The 15,284-nt window shown below is 38.2% G+C and overlaps 2 protein-coding genes, 1 long non-coding RNA gene and 1 pseudogene across 7 annotated transcripts in view; 2 read left to right on the top strand and 2 right to left on the bottom strand.

Moving 5' to 3' along the window:
• Nucleotides 1–712: 712 nt before the first annotated feature.
• LOC148742290 (uncharacterized) lies at nucleotides 713–7,075 on the bottom strand. Of its 4 annotated transcripts, XR_015999372.1 has the most exons (7): nucleotides 6,770–7,075; nucleotides 6,068–6,139; nucleotides 5,531–5,606; nucleotides 5,264–5,353; nucleotides 1,959–3,926; nucleotides 1,356–1,528; nucleotides 713–900 (listed from the first exon to the last, which is right to left on the bottom strand). It is a non-coding gene; the product is annotated as an uncharacterized LOC148742290 (long non-coding RNA). The 4 variants fall into 4 exon arrangements; XR_015999367.1 differs by having other exon boundaries at nucleotides 1,959–5,353; XR_015999378.1 differs by having other exon boundaries at nucleotides 1,959–5,353; nucleotides 6,104–6,139.
• A 9-nt stretch (nucleotides 7,076–7,084) lies between these two features.
• Nucleotides 7,085–9,754, top strand: LOC148742289 (uncharacterized). Its single transcript, XM_088755226.1, has 4 exons — nucleotides 7,085–7,383; nucleotides 7,687–7,859; nucleotides 8,016–8,179; nucleotides 8,510–9,754. The coding sequence occupies exons 1-4, from the start codon at nucleotides 7,356–7,358 to the stop codon at nucleotides 9,690–9,692; spliced, it is 1,548 nt and encodes a 515-aa protein (XP_088611352.1). The 5' UTR covers nucleotides 7,085–7,355; the 3' UTR covers nucleotides 9,693–9,754.
• On the bottom strand, nucleotides 9,683–12,079 carry LOC111330697 (uncharacterized). The gene is made up of 3 exons (XM_088755239.1): nucleotides 11,773–12,079; nucleotides 11,305–11,445; nucleotides 9,683–11,174 (listed from the first exon to the last, which is right to left on the bottom strand). The coding sequence occupies exons 1-3, from the start codon at nucleotides 11,798–11,800 to the stop codon at nucleotides 9,853–9,855; spliced, it is 1,491 nt and encodes a 496-aa protein (XP_088611365.1). The 5' UTR covers nucleotides 11,801–12,079; the 3' UTR covers nucleotides 9,683–9,852.
• A 35-nt stretch (nucleotides 12,080–12,114) lies between these two features.
• LOC148742287 (delta-1-pyrroline-5-carboxylate synthase-like) overlaps nucleotides 12,115–15,284 on the top strand; it is a 24,311-nt pseudogene continuing 21,141 nt past the window's right edge. The window contains exons 1-3 of the transcript XR_015996071.1: nucleotides 12,115–12,130; nucleotides 12,397–12,611; nucleotides 14,432–14,584. The product of XR_015996071.1 is annotated as a delta-1-pyrroline-5-carboxylate synthase-like (transcript). The remainder of the gene's footprint in view (nucleotides 12,131–12,396; nucleotides 12,612–14,431; nucleotides 14,585–15,284) is intronic.

Raw genomic sequence — 15,284 nt, 5'->3', positions numbered from 1 at the left:
CTAGATTTAAAAAAAAGTTTTAAAAAGCACGCAGAATAAAAAACTATTTTACTTTTTGAACACGGCTTTGGCAGAGTTGAAGTTTATACCGAGACTTAGCCAACTCACATATCCACTCTTACCTTACCACTCTTTACTCAAAGTTGGTTTTATTATGAGGACGACGTAAAAATCTTGTGCATTCTACCCTTGTGATTTAGACCATACTTTAGTGCCATTACACGCAACTGAAGAATGGAGTTAATTTCGAAATTTCATCACGTATATATGACACGTACAACTCTTACTTAAAACCCAATACGCTTTTTCCCTACGATCTGCCTGTATATTGATGGTTTGCCTTTATTTTGATGGTTATTACATACCCATATCATGGGGATACCGTAACCATGCAATTTCACAGTCCTGGTACACGACTGTCCTGTAAAGAGTCCAGATGTGACCATAACGACAAACGATTCAACTTATTTCTTTATTCTGCATCTCTTTCACTACGCCTTCCCCCTACGATTTGGCAATGTTTTATGATGGTTATCATAAACCCATATTATAATGATACAGTAACCATGCTATCTTTCTGTTCTGGTACACGAATTTTCGGAAAGGAATCGCGAGAGGTGACAATATAACAGAACTCAATGAAACTTTAACCGTTCCATTTTACAGATCCCGTAGACCGCCAATGAGCTGCAATGATGTAATGGTCGGTAAATCGAACCACTGTAATCTCTTTATTGTTATTGATATATCCAAAATACGGGGATAGGTTAATAACGGCAAATTGTTTCGAGGTTATATTAAATCTCTAAAACGGCTTCTTCAAGGGCAAAATTTATCATAAAATAAGTTGGAGCGGTAGTAGTTAAGGCCTTCGTTCTTCATTATCACTTGAAGGACTGCCTGCAAATAAATAGGATGTCTGGGTAAAAATGAGTTTTCAATAATTGGTGGTTGTCTGAACCCAGCCAACAGCCATTAATGTGCGTAGAAATATTTCAGAGAAACGACAAAAATTTGTCTGCTGGAAAAAGTAATACTAGTTATCAATAAATATAAATGACTATAATGATGATGACAGTACTAATCACATTAACAACAACAACGACAATGACAAAATAATAAATAATAATAACAATGGTATAATAATAAATATAATTAGAATAATTAGAGTAACAAGAAGAGCAACAAATGGGATATATTATTTTATCATGGCCAGTGCCGTGTTGTATTGATGTGTCAGTATAGCTTATTGTTTTATTGAAATATATAAGACTCCATTTTGTATAAATGGAGAAGAGTAATCACACAAGACCTATATAACAATAAAATGAATAAATAAAATGAAAACAACTTACCCTTCAGGCACCCTTTGAAGACCATCATAGCTGTGAAGGAATGAAGGATGTGGCTTACTCAAGTGAGGATACACAAGGCTGGAAAGATCTTCCAGGAAGTTGACTGGAAACACCTTAAGATGGGCAAGGAGCTGACTACTCTAATTTTCAGATAGCTTGATATGACATTGGCTCTAGTGAAAGAAAGAAATCAATCAATCAATCAACAAGGCTGTGGCCTAAGAAGAATCACAGGGTGCCCAGAGGTTCTCATGCAGGAAGTGTGGGGTGCCTAGCTCTCAGAAGAATTAATAAAAAGGAAGTTATGCAAGTTTCCCATTAGGACAAAACTTGGTGGCCTGAGGCACCCCGGTTCTGTGAGACAACAGGATGATTCAAATGAATGCCACTGTTGCACCACTCCAAGCCAAGTCATTAGCTTACTGCATGCTAGAAGAGCCTGATCTAATTTACTTATGCTCATTGGCCACACAATTAACATTTTAAGTTGTCTAATGTTATCATGTATAAATCCGTTTGCTCCTGTTTTGGAATTTATCTAAAGCTCTCCTACCCACACCTTGCTATAATTTATGAAATTTTGGCAGAAAGCTGAGGTCTTACATCTTCATTTAGCAATTCCATGATCTTGATAAGATCTCCTATCCTCTGTTTGGGGCAAGTGTCTCTAACTTGCTGCCATGAGGCGGTCAAATACACAGTCACTCTTGTAGTGTATAGGATGCCAACGAGCATGAAATATGCGCGATGTAATGCGAGGCGTGATGGTGTGACGTAATACCCTCGAGACCTGCATATATACAGCATGTGTTTAATTATTTAGTTAGTTCTCTTAGGTACATGAATAAAACCGATTTCATTTTAACCGCTGTGTACTACATTGGCGACGAGGATTTCGAGAATTGTGAAGATTTAGAGGACTTCAAGGATTTCGAGGTTTTGTCCAAGGTTTCAGGAGTTTCGTCCGAGAATTCGTAAGTGGTTTCGCCAGGGATTTTATTCAGAGATGCCGGGACACGGTGGATCAGACGAAACGACAAGCGGTGCTGTTGGCAGTTCTGTTAATGGTTCTGGAATGGCTACAGTTGCTTTAGATGTCAGTGGATTGGAACCATTTAATCCGAAGGGAGAGGCACACAATTTAAGTCAGCGGTGGAAGAGATGGAAGCGAGCGTTCGATTTGTACGTGACGGGAAAAGGTATTTCGAACGACGCTCAAAAGCGAGCTCTTCTGTTGCACGTTGCTGGTATGGACGTCCAAGAAATTTATTTCACATTAGCCGGTGATGGCGAGGATGTGAGTTTTCAGGCAACACTTCAGGTACTTGACAATTATTTTGTTCCCAAGTCAAACGTTCCTTTTGAGAGACATTTGTTTAGACAAATTTCGCAGGAGAGTGGAGAAACTGTGGACCAGTTTGTGTGCAGATTGCGTCAGCGAGCAGCGACTTGTGAGTTTGGCGTCAACAAGGACGACTACATTCGGGATCAACTCATAGACAAGTGTTACTCCAGCCACTTGCGCCGGAAGTTCCTGGAAAAGGAAGGGACTGTTACTTTGGGTGATTTGTTGCGGGTTGCGAGATCCCAAGAAGCAGTTGATAGACAACTGAAACAATACAACACGGACCAGGTAGACCGGGTCAATGCAGTGAGAGGAAAAGTGGATGGAAACAAGAATCCCAGAAAATTGAAGACGTGCTTTAGTTGCGGACGGGAAGGACACTTTAGTCAGGATTGGAGGTGCCCGGCGAGAGGTCAGACTTGCGAGAAGTGCGGTACGATAGGCCATTTCAAAGTCAAATGCCCCTAATTCCATCAGCGAGGCGGCGCCCAGTCGGGATCCAAAGGAACGAGGAATAGCAGAGGTGGATTTCGTCGGGGTGGACGTGGACGCGGAAGACTGGGGCAAGAGGCAAATCTAGTGACTCGCGGACCTGCCTCCCGAGAAGAACACAAAAAAGATTTCGCAACACCAGCTCGTCAGTCAAGACCCGATTATGCCTTTTCAGTGGAACAGTTGGATGACCACAGGGAAGAAAGAAGTGCGTTGGTAACTGTGTACTACAACTCTCAAATTTTTCCATCAGTAGATGATCAATAGATGAAGCGTCCTGTGGGGGGGTGGGGTTCTATTTCCACCTGGCGAGCTTCACCCTAGCCTCCTGTTGTGGTAACTGTAACTGATGCTGAAGGAGCTGCTGTTATTGTGTCTGTTGCTGCTACTGCTACTGCTGCCACAGGTGCTGTCATGCATGCTGCTGTCGTTGTGGATGCTGCTGCAGGAGCTGTTGTTCTTGTGTTTGTTAATGTGGCTGTGCTGGACTCAGGTAACGTAGCTGCTGTTGTTGTTGTTACAGCTACAGTTGCTGGGCTTGTTGAGCACTGAGGCTGGGGCTGCTGTTGTTGTGACAGCTGCATAACATGGAGTCCAAAGGCATTCATAACCCTGACCAATGCATCCTCTCTGAGTCTTTTTTTTCCCAGCATTGTTTGGATCAAGAAAGGGTATGTTCTCTGGCCACCACAGTGGTTGGGACTGCCTATTTGCCCAAGTGCTTGAGTTTTTTCCTGTAAAAAAGTACCAATTATATGACTGTAACAGTAAAACTTACATTAAATGGGCAATCTCAAGACCCTTACTAATTAGTGTCCCCCCCATATTAAACCCTCAGTCGAGTCAGCTGGTTCTACCAAATTGTGAAATTGATAGCCAGTTTATAATTGACTCCATATGATCATGATTGGGTCAGAAAGTGCATCAAGCATATTCAAATTATGATAAGCTACTCTATAAAAATGATTTTTTTTTTTGGAGAAGGATGAAGTCTTCTTGTGCTCTGTTACAGCAGATTGCTACACAAACAATCAGCATGCAATGTATGGTTAAAGACCCTGGCATGCTTCAGTAAGTATAGGGTAGATTGAACACTTGACTATCACAAACCTTTTCCACATAAGGCCCAATTAGGTTGTAAACCAGGCAACAAGAAAACTTACTTATAAAGTACTTAACTGTATGGTCTTCCTGCAATATATCAAATATCCCTCAAAAAAATTAATATCTATAAAAGTCAGCTCAAAAGGATTAAATTTGGGTACTAAAGAAGTTATCAGCTCTGTTTAAGTATCAACATGCTAATTAATAAACCTGTCCTCTGAATAAAGGTTCAGTTTACATCTACAGCAAATATGGAAAAATAATATTTTTGACCAGCTATACTAGTGTCCATTAAAACAGGGTGTCTGCTTTACATGGGATTTCACTGTAGCAATGAATAGCCAATGTAAACAAAATTTTTTTTTGTGTTTTTCTTTTAAATTTCCCTTGATAACCATGCAGTACAAAAATTATAACTGCAGTGCCATTAAAAATACAACTCACGATTTGTGAAATTTACTTACAATTTGGCTCGATCTATATCATTATTATCAGCCATTTTAAGAGCTACATAACTCATAGACAATTCAAAAAACTTTTTTAATGCTGATAACAACAAAAGCTGCTTTCTTTTGTAAATTAACTCTTAACATTAGACTTGCCATTGCTACTTCTTACAGCTGAAACAACAAGTGACCTCAGGTCAGGAACACTGAGTAGTCTGAATAATCAGCCTGAATTGGAATTTTATTCCTTAAGTGCATCCAGTTCTTGTAACTGGTTGACATTTCTTTCAGCCACTGCCATAAATTTTAAAAACAAAAAACCCTTCAAGTATTGGTACATGTACACACATATATATCAATTTTCTTTTTCTAGAAAACTGGTTCATTAATTATTTTCTTGTTCAAGACTTGGATATTTATGGTTGTGTCATACTATATCCTTTGATTAAACAAAGCTAAAAATTTACATGTATCATTTTTCACTAATCAAATAATCACCACACAATAGTTCTTGAACTTACATCGATCACATCTTCCAAAAGACTTCACAATGCTTCTTTGAAATGCACTTTTCACAAAGGACAAAAAAAATGACTCTAGTTCTGATGGACCTACAAATGAATAAGAATCATTAATAAACCATTTGAAAATGCCACATCAGCATTTTTTACACAGCTTATCCTAATTCATTCAAAGCTTTCTTGCAATTACCACTTGAAAATAGCAAACATGACAACTGCCAGCAAGGTATTTTAATCCTACATAAAAACAGAATTATCGTTACTTACATGAAAAACATGGCTATCCATTTTTCAAGCAAATCAGTACCACTGGCATCTTTGTCCGAGTGTACCATTCATTTATCTAGTAAAATAAAGATATCAAAGCTGTCACAGGGCATAATTTAATTTATACCTCCCTTTTATTAAATCTCAGATCTGCCACACAGCTGATCAAGAAACCTCTGCTTGCAGGGGCATGGAACCAAATTATCTCTAAAACTGAGCAAGAGATGTACTTCATTATATCCATAATGCATAAATAATTAAGGGGCCAGAGGCAAACTTAGCCTATGTCAAATTTTAGGCTGTTTTCATTTTCGCTCAGATTTGCCTAACTTTTTGGAATATGAGTTACAGATTGGTGGAGAACCATTCCTCTAGATCTATCTTTTTTTTGTTTTTGTTTTTTGGATTTAATCTTTCTTTTACCAAGGACAAAAAGAAGCCTTGTGTTTCTCCAACAGGTTTTACATTAATCATATCTCAAAAGAGCCTCAAAATGAGACCTAGGCTGGTTATCCTTGCCCCTCAAATTGTCCTAACCCTTTTTTCAAGGGACAGTCGGGTGCAAGAGTCTACCTTGGATCTCTCACCTGCATTCTGAATAAAGTGCAGCTGTAATATCAACGAAATATTATGTTAGTATATAACTGATAACGATTAATTTCAAACATCACATCAATCTACACCCTTAGGATACAACTTTCACACATTTTCAAAAAAAAAAAACACTTGCAATGCTCTGCGATGATAGCTCTTACGTTGAATGATCACTTGGTACTGTAGCTGTAGAGCTAATTCTAAGATCGTAACAATTGCAACCGTCGTCAGGCTAGTCTATTAAAGACAATCTATTAAAATTATGTTACGATCGGTACGTTTGGAGCTCATTCAAATTATGAATTTATTGTCATCAATCGTCATCGAGAACTTGGCTGATGGAAACTATGAATGTCATCCGAGTATACAATATAGAAATGCTTAAAAAGTACAACTGAAAGACTTCCATTTCTTTTAGGGGCCCACTTTAAGGAGTGGGTAAATAGGAGGAAAATTTAGTAAATTCTAATTCACTTTTTCTAAAAGCTTTCATGGTCCTTTATCCAACCCCAATTCGCAAAAGTGGATTTTGTTGTTACATTACAATCTCTAGTCAGTTGCAATCGATGTATTTTACGTAATTTCGCACGTTCAAGGGATCAGCTACTAGAGTGATAAAAGCCGACTGAAATAGGGGCATCTTACTTGTTTTTGTTTTTTTGGTGGCGCCGGATTCTGCATTGTCTCCACTGTCATCGTTACGGTCCTAACACAAAAAAAATTCACAGCTGATGTATCGCGCATTTAGAGATTAAGATGTACGATTCTGAGTTGCACTTAAACAACAACAGAAAAGTACTTCTTCCAGCATTGTCAAAAGAGAGACCCTGCTCTGCCATGTTTGAATCCGTGCATTAGTTTGGGGCACTGGGCACTGTATGTGATGTGACACATTATGACACATGCGTAGTCCTAGGTTATTCTGCGTGGCTCTGGCTTCACATTTTGACCCAATAGGCTCTTTGCAGGACTTAGTCACGTGCTTGGTTACCACATAGCAACGCATTGCTGGTGAGCAAGCAAACCAGCGTCCCGCTCATTGTACTGTACAAGAATTGATCAACTCAAGCGAAGCGAACTTTGACTTTTTGGTCGAAAATATCCCTAAAGCTAGTTGTAAAAGAACAAACGAGATTTATTGTGACTTCAGTTTCACTGGACTTGAAGTTCGCCAGATTTACCTTTGCTCTGGGAGTAAAAGCCAGGCGAAAGCTCAAATATAAGACAAGATATGGCCGATCCTTCGGGAACGAGTGACGGTGAGTTTCCTTGTTAATAGACATATTTTAGTCTTAGAAATGTAACGTTGTTCGATACAGAAAACGGTTTTTAGTGTTAGGAATTAGATTTGCTTGAATCCAGAACATTATGATCTCTATTTCTGATTTTGCGTGTTGAATTCTTTTAAGTTCGTTGAACACAACTAGTGTTCACATTCTCGCTCGCTTTCATTTTTGCCGTAAGTGAGTGGCTAAATTCTCACCGTGGTATTTCGTTATCATAATCTTTTCTCCAACCAATTGCGAACACAAAACTGAGAACAACATTTTGTTCTGTTTTAGAACCTGTCAAGAAGAAAAAACGAGGTTCTGCGTTGCATTGTTGTGTTCCACAATGTAACAATGACTCCCGTTACAACAGCTCGTTGTCTTTTCATCGTTTTCCTAAGAAAGACGATCAACTCAGAGCAAACTGGATCGTAAAAATTAGACGAGACATTGGTGACAACTTTAAGGTAGGTGCTAACTACAACCCCCTGAATAGTAGTACTTGTGAAATTTCACTCAATGTACTGTCATTCAATTTGCGTGGTTATCTACGTGTTACTTATAATTATGTTTCTCTTGGATTGCATGCAATTTTTTAGCTTTAATATCTTATTTTTTTCTAGCTCACTGAAGGCACCAGGGTTTGCTCTGCACATTTTGCAGAGGAAGATTTTCTGCCCCCTGACCGGGCTGGTCGACGGAATTTGAAAAAAGATTCTGTCCCGTCTGTCTTCAATTGGTCAGCTAGAACGACCCAAAGAAGAAAGATTGTAAGACATGTTGAAAGGTAATAATATCAATTGCAGACAGAACGCATTGACATATGGGTATAGTAATAACAGTAATAGTTATGATAATAATAATAATAATAAGGATAAAAAAAATAATAATAATGATAATAATGCTAATAAAAATGACAAAAATTTAGTAGTAATAATAATAGAAGAAAATCTCTACAAAAGCCTCATTTTGCTTGTGTTTGTAGCCAATGACTCACTCTGAAGAGAATGACCCTCTGTGGCTCCACTTTCCTTTAGACCCTTTGTATCAACAGCCCCTGATTTCTTTCTCTGTATGTCTACATCATTTATATGTTTATTAAACTTCTTCCCTTTAGTGAGACACAAACAGACGAGAGTGATGTAGAGCCTGAGCCACCTAAAGCACCATCCCAACTAGAGCTAGATTATCAGGCTGCAAGGAGTGAGATTCAGAGCCTAATGGAGCAGCTGAAAATAACTCAGTTAGAAGTGCAAAAAAAGGAGGCCGAGATGAGAGTACTCAAGGAGGCTGCTGCTGCCACAAAGGAGTCATCAGAGGCAAAAATTCAAGAATTAGAGGCAAATCTTAAGATTAGTCGATTTGGCCTGGAAAGGTTCTCTAAAGATAATGCTCTTGTGAGATTTTACACAGGTTTTCCAACTTATGATCACTTTAAGCTATTTTTTGAACTTGTTAAACCAACTGCAGAAACAATGGTTTATGTGTATGCTTCAGGAATAGGTGCAAACAGGCCAGGAGTACGCAAGATGCAACTGATAGATGAGCTTTTTTTATTTTGTGTTCGATTGAAGCTTGGTTTATTTGAACTGGACTTTGCCCAGCGTTTTAGTTTGCATGTTTCTAGTGTGAGTAGAAAAATAACAACTTGGGCCAATTTTTTGTACTTCTTTCTTGGCAATCAGCCAATATGGCCAACTAGAGAGTGCATTAATGAACTTATGCCAGATAGCTTCAAAGAGCTGTATCCATCGACACGTGTCATCATTGACTGCACTGAAATTTATGTCCAAACCCCTTCTTCATTGCTATTACAGTCTCAGTTGTATTCATCGTACAAGTCTAGCACTACTTTAAAAGGTTTAATTGGGATTGCTCCTCATGGGGCTATCACATTTGTTTCTAGCCTGTACACTGGTTCGATATCAGACAAAGAAATAACTCGTTGTTCTGGCATTTTGGATCTTCTGGAGGCACATGACAGTGTCATGGCAGATAAGGGATTTGATATTGAAGATCTTTTAAGCAGTAAACAAGTTTCTTTGAATTTGCCACCCTTTCTTCAGAATCAAACTCAATTTTCAGCCCAGGATGTTTTGGAAACAAAAACTATTGCAAAAGTAAGAATCCATGTGGAACGTGCAATAAGAAGGATAAAGGAATTTCATATATTTGACTCTGACATCTCATTGTCTATACTGGGATCTGTCAATCAACTGTATACAGTTGCCTGTTTGTTGACTAACTTTCAAGGTGCACTGATCAAAGACACAGATGACAGTGATACCACTAACAACTAAATGTTCAGTATATAATAAATTCAATCATAGCCAGGAATCATTAAATAAAGAATTTGTACATATTAGGTTGCACTGACTGTGTACTCACATTGTGTGAACTTTATAACAAGGAAATTCATAGCAATAAATACAGCTGTTATTGTAATGGTTACTGTGAACTTCACAGGAAATAGGTAAAGAAAAAATAATCAACTCTGTCTTTTGCAGTTTGAAAAAAGATGGGATCAAACATAATTCTTTCACAGCAAAAGGTAGTGTCGTTGATGTAACTGAAAAAATCACACCACTCAAGGCCAGTTAATGCCAACTGACATTGGACCTGATAATGATAGTCATGATTTCTTTTAAGCTTGAGGACATTGGAATCGTTGTCCTTTGTAAGATAGGCCACATTCTCAAAGTCAGTTGCACCTTCTTTAACAACCTTTATCTCCAAAAGGCCAAAAGGTGAAAGGCCTTGCTCTTCAACACCCAAATCAAACACTTTGCGGTTAGGGGTGCATCCCAACCATGGACATTTTGGATTTATCACCAGCCCTGATGGGAAGAGATTCACTTGGTTTTGCTTGGCTTTGCTGGCATAAATAAATGCAGCCTGGGGTTCCAAATCTAAGCCTCTCTGCATAGGTGCTGTAACCACATGTCTTGATGGGTTAATTTGCCTAACTAGGTTGTCGAAGTTGCTTTCTCTTTTGGCAACTTGTCCAAATTTACTAGCTGTGATCCTTTTGTTCCTTAACATTGTCCAAAGACCACTCTGACTTTGTGCCCTTGTTTTTTCCTCCACTTCAATGGCAGTTTGCCTGGAGAGACTCAACACACCCAATGAAGTAAGCTTGTCTTGCTGGAGACACATAGACACATCATTTTCAAATCGCATCTCAGCACTTGGAAGAGGCAACTCTGGGAAAGAGGTACAGGAGTAGTTGTTTATCAAGTACTCCTCAGATAGCTTCTGTTGATAGGATATTACACTTCCCTTCACAGCATGACCAAATTTGGTAGATACCAGTTGTAAAGGAGCATTAACTCTAGGAGCTATTGTTGCTATGAGTGGTTTTGGCTCAACACTGTTGTAGTGGCTCTCATCAAGTACTCTGTATTGCCTGGCTGGTGAATACAGAGTGTTTTTTATATATCGGTCATAGTTAGCCCCAGGCCGTGGTTTCTTGACCAAGACACTTTGGACTTCTTGATTTCCAATTTTGCGTTCTCTTGGAATGCTCCACCTCTCTTTCATGCTCGTACATGTTAAGTCGTCTGGAAGAGAAGAAAAGCCCAGTTGCTTGCAATGTGCCAAATAATACAGGAGGCCAACAACATGATTGCAATAGCCCCCAAGGCCTGCCACACAAGAGCACTTTCCAGAAATGGCTTTTGAGTCAACTACAACAATTACGTAGAGTTGATGAGGGAGTTCACTCTTTCTCATTGACCGATGGCACTTGGCAGTAATGTTGGCAGAACCCTGCTCGTAAGATACTGTAAAGAGAGGAAAAAACACATCTCAGGTCGATAGTATGAATTAAAAAGACATCAACAACTAGACAACTTTCAAAGAGGAACGTGTGTGTGTATTCACAATTTATATTCTTACTACATGAAAACTCACCTTTCACATCGTGTAAATATCCAGGTTCAGCGAAAAACTTATAGCCTTTGATTGTGTGCCTGCAGCCAGATTCTTTCTGGGCATACGCTTCAACCTCAGAAAATGTAAGGTCAGGAAATGCTGACAGGTTGGCAGAGACAGCTAGAGGAAAGAAATAGAGTGGTACATAGAGATATCACCTCCAATTCAATGTGAACCTTCTAGAATAAAGAATGGCGTAAAACTTCGTTTTGTATCGTTAACACAAGATAAAACGAACAATTTATTATCATGACTCAGTAATATCCAAGACTAATATAGCGAGCGAGAATGTAAACAACACTTAAGTCGTGTTCACGGAAAATCGGAAATGTAGATCATAATCTTCTGGATTCAAGCAAATATAATTCTTAACACTGATGATGATTTTCTGTATCGAACGATGTTAGGTTATAAGATTGAAGTACGACTGTAAACAAAGAAACTCACCGTCACTCGGCCCTAAAGAAGCGGCCATGTCTTGTCGTATATTAGGGCTTCCGCAGAGCTTTTTCTCCAAGAGCGAAGGTAATCAGGCGGAATTCAAGCACAATCAAACAAAAGTCACGATAAAATTCGTTTTGCGTCCTTAAACAACAAGCGTTTGGGATGTTTTCAACCAAACAGTCAAAGTTCGCTTCGCTTGAGTTGATCAATTCTTGTACAGTACAATGAGCGGGACGCTGGTTTGCTTGCTCACCAGCAATGCGTTGCTATGTGGTATCCAAGCACGTGATTAAGTCCTGCAAAGAGCCTATTAATGCCTCGAGGTATGAATAGGAGATCGCTGCAATGGCGGCCGATCGAGGTAATGGCGTTGCGTGGACAACATTTCGGATAAATTAGGCACAATTTTACCCTATATCTTCAAATGTCTAGGATAATCAAGGCACACGACAATATATATTTCATTTCTTTATTTATTTCGGTAAAAATAGGGGCAAAGTAGCGACTGCTGGCTTTTTCATTCTACTCGCAAATTATTTTGCGACTCCTAGGGAATAATTTTTTAGTCACAAACATAAAAATTAAGTCACAAAAGCGACTGTATTGGTCGCAATTTCGAGCCCTAAGAACAGTTTTTTTTTTCTTTTTTTTCTTTTTATCATGAGCCTCATTATTACTTACAAGTACCTACTAGACCTGTACTCAATATTAGCAATACTGTGTTCTTGCAGTCAATTGCAGGGCCTTACATCAAACCAAGAGCATGTGCTGCTGTAGGACAGGGAGGATTGTTATCGCTATATGAAGTTGTGTTTCAGCAGTATGGCCTGACATGTGGACAGGTATGTTTTAAAGACTATTGCAAGAGATTAGTGAGGTTCAAAACTCAAACTTACTAAGTGTATTAAGAGATTTTTACGGGGTGATCATGTGGAAAACATCACAGAAGAAATAATGAGGAATCTCTAGTCACAGATATCACTATGAGCTGTTAGTAGTTTTATGATAATTCCATGAATTTCTAGTGAAAAACCCATTAAGATCATTTCATGGCCCAGGAATACTGCAAAATGAAAATTCATGGGGTTATTTTAAGCCCAGAATTTTCCAGTAATGGGAGGAATTTTTTTCATGACCCATGAATTTCTTTTAAGCCTGCTTTCTTGACCCATGAATTTCCCTTGAAAGTCACCAGAATGAATTTCATGACCCATTAATTTCTATAAAAGCTTACTTCATGACCCATGAATTTCTTTAAAGTCTACTTTCACAACCCATTCATTTCCCCTGAAAGTCACCTAAATGAATTCCATGACCCATTAATTTCTTTAAAAGCCTATACTTTCATGACCCATTAATTTCCCCTGAAAGTCACCTAAATGAATTCCATGACCCATGAATTTCTTTTAAGTCTACTTTCATGAGGCATGAATTTCCCCTGAAAGTCACCAGAATGAGTTCCATGACCCATCAATTTCTTTAAAAGCCTACTTTCGTGACCCATGAATTTCTTTTAAGTCTACTTTCATGACTTAATTATTAGTTTCCTCAGAAAGTCACCAGAATCAATTTCATGCCCCATGAATGGCAATCAAATAATTTCAAGAAATCCTCAATATCTTGAATGTAAAGGTTTTAAGACAAGGAGTAATTTTAGAGGCTTAAGACTTTGGTTCACTAAAAGGTATGCTATACAAAATGTACCAAGAGATATACATAGTCATACATGTATATATACGTTTATCATGAAATTTATTATTCAAATGAAGTTTTAGTAAATCTTAACATTAATAGACATTTTTTCACAAGGTAGCGGTCAATTATGTTAATTGCAAATTGTCCCTCCTAGATTTGCTTTCTAACCTCAAATGCCTCTTGGATTCCATATATAATCATAAAAGTTTTTATTGTGATGCAAAAAGTCTCATGTTGACAGATGTGCCAAAATCATAGAACATAAATATAATCATAAACATGGGAACGCTTCGGAATGTGCAGAAACAGGTGATCATCAGAGTATATCTTATATTTCCATCTGTTTTAATAGTGAGGGTTAAACACATTTGAAGTCACATTCAAAGTTGTGATTGGTGCGCACACGGCTTGTGTTATTTCTCACCTTTGCTATGAACACAACTCAAGTCAGGGTTTCAAGTCTTTGTTTCCTCTGGAACTTTTGGCCACAAATCGTTCCTTTGTAGTACATTCAATTCTACATACTCGCCCGTGTCCCACTTTTCTTTCTCAGAGTCAGTGTACTGTTATCACACATTTTCAAGCATGAGTGTAGTGTCCAAGCATACACTGTAGTTTGTAGTTTTTTTTGCTTTTAAATTCTTTAGCTTTATAGTTTTTTTATTTTATTTTTTAGTTTTTAATTTTTTAGGTGTTAAGTTTATAATTTTTTTCAGTTTCAATTTTCCTGCTATTTGACTTTTTTGTTTTGTAGTTTTTAATTTTTTTTTAGAGCCTGTTTTGAGGGGGGGGGGATAATTAGTGATATTATTGTAAATTATCTGATTATCTTGTGTCTAAAACCTGTAAATGAGCTTGACAGCTAGGTGTTTTGTCCACGGTAAGTAACGTTATTGTTATCGTTATGAAATACACTAAATATTTATCATAACTAGAATTATTAAGAAAAATTGATTGTGCTTTTCAGGTGCTGATAACAAAACAGGGTGTTTCTGATAAATACTCATTGGATAACTTGAGATCAACAGTGGAGAAGTTAATCTCTATGAACTGTATTCCCATTATAAATGAGAATGATGTGGTAGCATCATCTCCAGGCATGGATCTAGATTTGGCTGGGGTGAGTACAATCAAATCTATTTTACAGTTTATGGTTTGAATCTACAATTGGCAACAAAACTGTTGACACATTGATCTTTTCAACCCCTAATTGCTTCAATTTTATTTTCTGTTTGTTTCAATTTTATCTCTTTGCCCTCGCTACAGTAAGTTCACCATTTTGCCCCCTCCTCCCCCCCCCAAATAAAAATACAATATGTGACCTCTCACGTGAAAACGTTCCTAACAGTAGCCATTCGAACAGTGAACGGAATGGCAAGCGAACGGCCGATGAACAGCTAGGAAAGCTGTTCGAAACGGATACTGTGAACGGATGAACGGCTAATTAAAATTTTCGAACGGATGAACGGCTAGTGAAAATTTTTGAACGGACAAGGTCGAACGGATTAACGGCTAATTAAAATTTTCAAACGGATGAACAGATGAACGGCTAATTAAAATTTTCGAACGGATTAGGTTGAATGGATTAACGGCTAATGAAAATTATCCAATAGATGAACGGCTAATTTTTCGAACACTGAGATGAGCCTCACAGATGAGATCGAATGGATAAACGGCTAAGCAGTCAAATAAGTGATCGCTTGTAGAAATTGTTTGAACAGATGGTTTTGTCAAAACGAATGCCGACACAGGCATCCCAAACTCTCGTCTTGAGCCAAAGCGAAGGATTATTTCATGAAAGCGTCACACGTTGGGTGACA

The sequence above is a fragment of the Stylophora pistillata genome, chromosome 1, assembly GCF_964205215.1.
Source record: "Stylophora pistillata chromosome 1, jaStyPist1.2, whole genome shotgun sequence".
NCBI lineage: Eukaryota > Metazoa > Cnidaria > Anthozoa > Scleractinia > Pocilloporidae > Stylophora > Stylophora pistillata.
Note: the sequence above shows the minus strand (reverse complement) of the source record. Positions and strands in the feature narration are given on the sequence as shown.